Here is a 5,970-nt window from a genome sequence, read left to right on the forward strand (position 1 = left end):
GTCCCTGTAGCTTTTGGAAGGGCGTGGTGACTTGCCAGCCTGTGAAGCCTCTCAGCTCTTTTCTGCTGAAGCATCTTCCTGCACTGAAGTTTCAGCTGCAAGTCTGACTGCTGTGCCCTGGCTGCAGGAGATGAGCCCCTTTCAAGTGCTGTCCCCCAGCAGCACTTGCAGGTGTGTAGATGCTTATCTACACAAGAAGGTAGCCTGGTGCCCGAAGTATTCTATACTGTCCTGTCACTTGTTCTAGTACAACATGTGTAGCCTGGCTTTGTCTGTTTCTTCGGGTTTGGGTTTTTTGGTTTTTTTTTTTTTCTAACTTGCATCTCTTAAATTAAGAGCATCAGAAAAGGTTTGGGAAGGTCTTGAACCCACTTGAACCTACTTGAAGCACAGTCAGAACCGTCTATTTTGAGGAGAAAAATGTGAGAGAAATAAATGTACCTTAGATTTCTGTACCTTGGTCTGAACAGTTCCTCCAAGTCCTGCGATTTTGTCAAAGTAAAGAACCTACAATTGAAAGTAGCGATGGAAGAAATTAAGCACGTGAAGTCCACTGAGAGTCACTGATGTTTGTGCTGAAACTAGGTTTGGACTAACCAAGTTTGACTGATTAGCACATAGATGAACGGAGAAGTTTCATCTGAGCTTTGAATCAGTTTTTTTACTGCATGTGACACACTGAAAATTTGTGACTATGATCCTCAGCTTAGATCGCTTCTTTTCCAGTTAATGGTGTTCAGTCTATAAATCAGCTACAACCTTACTGTCTTGTATTTATAACTGTGACTCGTGTTTCATCATTTGTGTATTAATTACAAGTTGTCGTTTTCACCTGGAAGGAATCAGATCTCTGAGATAATATAAGCTGAAACAAAAGACCTGCCTTAACCATTCTCCAAGATCGTTCTCTTTCTTAATGGAAAGCTAAGGCCGTTCTTGCTCTTCGTGGAGAAAAGCAATGGTAAGTGATCAGCTCCAGAACCAAACCTCACAGTTTGGAATTACCGTCTTTTTCCAGGCAGGTTTGAATCCAGCACCAAATGTGACTATATGAAATCTCCCATCAGCTGGAGAAAGTCCCAAAGATGTAAACGGGCTGTGTTGAGCGGGATCAAAAGGAATTTGTTCATTTATGTAACTTACCTTCTCCATCTCATACTCAGTGTCACCTGATGTTCCCATATAGACCATGGTCAGGGCTGCAATGATGCTCAGGGGAGAAAAGAGGATGTTGTCGTTGGCATGGTGGACTTTCAGCTCTTTGAATACATCAAAAGAAAATTCTGCATTTGCTGCACTGATGGAGCCCATTTTGAAATCAGTGTTGCCTAAAGCAAACAGAAAAACGGTTGTATAGTGACGATATGCAGCACTTGTTTTAAAAGTACTGTTAATAGCCCAGAATCTGCTAGTTCATTTCTTAGTTCATTGTTGGTTTTGTTGGACCAATGAATGATGTAAATCCTATAAATTCTCTGATCTTTAGAAATATTGTAACTCCGGACCCATTTATCTCTGAATGCATGTTTGCTTTCTTTCACGAAGATACGAGCTCATCAGCAAGGTAGTGTCTTGTACTTGCCTTTTAGGAAATAGTTTCATCCATGCTTCCATATGATAAATATGACTCTGAATGGATGACTTTCCCTATGGCCATCCAGGGAATTCTGAATGGTGTTTGAGACAACACAAATGTTGTATTTCATTTCTTCTGTGGCTGCTCTGGAGCAGGCTCTGGATCTTTAAACCAAATGTAGTCAACTCACTATGCTCTTAGTGTATTTCTTACTGTTGCTTAGTACAACAGCCACAAATTTGGAGGTTGCTCTCTCATTATTCATAGGAATAATGGAAGTAAGATGCTCTGCAAACCCAGCCCGTTGCTTAAGATGCTTAACTATAGATTAACAGGGGTTCTTCCGTGTAGTCCCATTTTAGACACTTAATCTCTGCTGTTGCTTTTGTGTTGAGAAAAAGCACAAGCATATGTGTCATAAATATGGTTTGGGGGCAGCTTGAAACAACGTAGAGCTGCATTCTTTCAGTCAGGTGCAAGTCCTGTATGTGCCAGTGAATGTGTCATTGAAGAATATCCATTGAAACCTGCAGTCATTCTCTTTTTGAATCTGAGACCAAGAAAGTTGCACACTGTTCTTGTATCTCCAAAACAGTTAGAGTCAGAGGAACAGCAACATATCCATAGTTTGGAGCAGATGTGGTTGATTACGTGACCTGAGAGGCAACTGGCACTAATGCCTGTGGAACCACAGACTCTGTGACTCATCCATCATGCTGTACCTGACCTGTGTTCTCCAGAGAGTGACATTGAGAAAACAGCCTTTATTCCTCAAATAATTATTAAAATTATAAAAAAATGGATTTTTCTTAAAAAAAAAAAGAGGCATTTCTACTCAAAGCTGTGGTGTACAAGCACTCATATTTTGCACACCTAGAGGTATTTGACACTCAAACAGTATAAGATATATTGATAAGGCAAGGTAAGATTACTGTCTTTCGACCTATCTGTCTTATACTTACCATGAAGTTCTTAAACATAATATAATTTTTCCATATTAAAGAGTACAAGTTAAAAATTATATTTTTCTTGGAGAAATACTTACCCCAGAAACTTCAAAGAGGCACGTAATAATCCAGCTTGCCAGCTGCACCTACACAGATTCTCAGAGCTCTTGGAGATATATATTGTACCATGTGAGACACTCCCACTGTTAGCCTTCGAGGAGTCATCTTTTGAGTCACTACCCTTCATCAAGACCCTTTGATTCATTGCGCTTTGAAACATGGAGTAGACCAATGTCAGGCTGGTACTCTACCTGCAGCAAGTCAGCCTTTATTTATTGAAGTAAAAGCCAATTGTAAAAATGAACTATTTAAGCTCTTGCTGTAACTTACAAGGCTGTACAAAAGTAATTGGAGTTCAAGTCTAAAACTACGTTCCATGAAGTTCTTCTGAATTTAAACATTAATGTGGTGGGCCTTATTAGGTAAGGAGAGCCAAATGAAAAACAAATGCAAAAAATGGAGGAAAAACAGTATCACAAATATATCCAGTGAATCATAAGATTTTTTAATAAACCTAGCTGCAACATCAGATCAGGTAATTCTCACAGACAAGCGAAGCTAAACATCCCAAAATATTAACAAGAAAACAAGCCCTTGCAGTGATCTGGGAGTGAGCAAACAGTTCCCACCACAGTGGGAGTTCCATCAGCAGTGAGCGTCCACAGGTATAGCTGAGAAAAGAGTCTTGTGCTACCAAGGAGTGCAAAAAAGTTCATCAGTCCGTGCAAACCTGTTTCACGTCTTCTCCCTATGTGCACTGTGAGAATGGAAAGCACTGTAACACAGTGCTTCCACCAAGAGTGAAGGGGCTCGCTGCTGAACTCACTGCTGAAGATCTGACATTTGTGCAACAATCACTACAGCGCCTGTGCAGGAATAGAGGGAAGTTCCTCATGGACAGTGAGTGACCATCTGACGTTTCCAAAATAATGCCATTGCAAGCAGACCCAACTGCAGGATGGTCTTTCTATTCAGATAGTTTTGAAATGGATTTTTTCTGTTTTTTCCTTTTTATTTTTCAAGACCAAAATAATACTGGAAAGTGTTTTGTTCTGCCAAAATGCAGAAGCATGTTCCTGGAGTCCAGGGATTAGAGTGTTTTATAGAACAGCCACATCTATTTCTGTACCTAGGTGAGACCAAAGTTTTTACCTGCGGTCAAACCACAGGATCTGCAGCAAGCACATGGAAGAGGGGAGAAGGGTTCTGAGGAGAAAGCGCATTTTACTAGAACATCGTTTTGATGAAAACATTCAGAGCAGCAGTGTTGAGACGTGGCAGAGGAAGAGATTTGAGGAGTAGCCTGGAATTATGTATTTGCTGGGCTGTAAGTCAGACCCCAGCGTATTCAGATATTCAGAAATGGATTTTAACTAGCCAGTAGGTTTTAAAGGATGATTGAGGGTCAGCTTTTAATTTTCATTCTCTGCAGGTCATGGCAACAAGGTCCATGGTACATGCACAGGCCATTCTCATAGATCTTCCATACCTACCTGTTTACTATGGCAGGTGAATAAACTACAGAATCTGTCTGCAGGAACATTCATGGTCTGTTGGACAATCATAATGCACAATATCAAATATAATTCAACTCTAGAAAGCTATTACTCTTTATTCAATAATACACTTGATGAGCAGTAAAGAAACAAATCTGGCACCTGTAAAGGCCATAGAGGTGGATAACAGAAATCCCAAATTTGTGCATATGGAGTCACAGGGCGTACAGTAGTAGGTGCACCCTCTGTGAAAGGGAAAGGCAGCTGCTTTTCTGTTAACAGTGTGGGGTTTTTTGCTGACATGCAGGTGTGAATGCGCAGAGTCTGCTAACTGGGGTGGCTTTCAGTTTCCCAACTCAGAAATGAACTTCTCGTCTGAGGATGTTAGAGCAGTGATGAGGATGGAGAAGTCTAATGACAGTAAGCAGCTTTCCTCTCCCTTGTTCGGTGTTCCTTATTCTATAAGGTGGGCTGCTGTAGCTTTTACTTTAGTCTACCAAGCTGCCCAAGGGCACAGGTTTTGTGTAGAAAGAGCTCTAGTGTGTCTTCTCTTCTTCTTCCCCTTTCACATATCCATATGAGAGTGTCAGTTGTTACTGCCCAAGGGCACAGGTTTTGTGTAGAAAGAGCTCTAGTGTGTCTTCTCTTCTTCTTCCCCTTTCACATATCCATATGAGAGTGTCAGCTACTGGTCAGCAGTTGCTCGAACATGCCTTTGGGGCTTCTGTGAAGAGCTTTCCTAGTCACCCACACTCCTTTGTATGCTCTGGTTCAATGTGTTTGTCCTGTGGGGATGTCTTGTGAAGCACGCACCTGAAGGACACAACCAGCCCTGCACAGATGGCCAGCTCGTTGCCTAAAGTCCAGGATTTTCTCAACAAACATTTTGTTGCACCAACTCCCCTAGAAAAGGGCACATTGCTGGTATGTTCTGCCAGCCGATATATTTGCTTGCTTTCTCTACCTTTCCTACCACACACGTTTCACCACCGCAGTTCTCCACATGGGTAAGCTGAACGTCTGATAACTGCTCAGCTGCTGAATTAAGCTAGCTGCCCTAATGTGAAAATCTACTTTGTCGAGGCAGGCAAGATAGACCGTTTAAAATACTCGAAGTAAATGAGCTCATGGAAGAGAGGAAGTTTGGTTCTGCCGGTAGTCATGGATAGGGCAGTACCACTTCTCCAGAGAGTAGTCTGTCACTACACACCCTTGAGTTTGTTTGTATTTTTTTTTCTACACTGAATTTTAGTGCAAAAGTGGTTGCAGAAGCAGCCTGTGAGTAGCTGACATTTTTTATTAGAATGGGCTACCGTATGCAGCCATCAGCAGACATGTGCTTTTTAGTAACTTTGCCTAGTTAGGGCATTGGACCGGGGGAAATCACATGCTTGTCCTGAAATTCAGAAGCTGGGTGTAATACTGTAAATCTAGACAAACAAGTTAAAATCTGCTCCGCATCCATGTTATCCCAAGAAAGAAGTCAGCCCTTGCTTGCTTGCAGTTCTTGCTCTGCTACCCCTTGTACCTAAACCAGCTCCTGGTGTTCGCCCCTCTTCCCCAGTGCTGGCATAATTGAGGAGATACCAAGCAATAGAAAAAAACAGCTCTTTCCAGAATTCCTCTGCTCATATTTTCACATTTAATTTCTTATGGATCATGTGGATCCTCTGCCTCATAGTTCATAAACAAGTTTCAGTAATGTCCAGAGCATGCAGCTTGTAGGGGGTGGTAAAAGCAACACAGCCTTGGATCACCTTGAGGCCCTATCTATGCAGAGAAGACCCGTGAGGAGCTGTGTAGATAGCTCAGCTCCAAGCTGTCCACAAGCTGTAGACCAAGCAGGCAAGTGCTGCATCATATGAAATTCAACAAGACCAAGTGCAGGGTC

At 41.9% G+C, this 5,970-nt stretch overlaps 1 protein-coding gene across 1 annotated transcript in view; it reads right to left on the reverse strand.

Annotated features, from left to right (window-relative positions):
• Nucleotides 1–1,311, reverse strand: part of LOC104501408 (ovalbumin-related protein X-like) — a 6,258-nt gene extending 4,947 nt beyond the window's left edge. The window contains exons 1-2 of the mRNA XM_010145210.1: nucleotides 1,144–1,311; nucleotides 457–507 (exon numbers count right to left, since the gene is read on the reverse strand). Coding sequence (XP_010143512.1) covers nucleotides 457–507; nucleotides 1,144–1,311 — 219 coding nt within the window. The remainder of the gene's footprint in view (nucleotides 1–456; nucleotides 508–1,143) is intronic.
• Nucleotides 1,312–5,970: the final 4,659 nt, after the last annotated feature.

Source organism: Buceros rhinoceros, unplaced genomic scaffold (genome assembly GCF_000710305.1).
Source record: "Buceros rhinoceros silvestris isolate BGI_N320 unplaced genomic scaffold, ASM71030v1 scaffold39221, whole genome shotgun sequence".
Classification (NCBI taxonomy): domain Eukaryota; kingdom Metazoa; phylum Chordata; class Aves; order Bucerotiformes; family Bucerotidae; genus Buceros; species Buceros rhinoceros.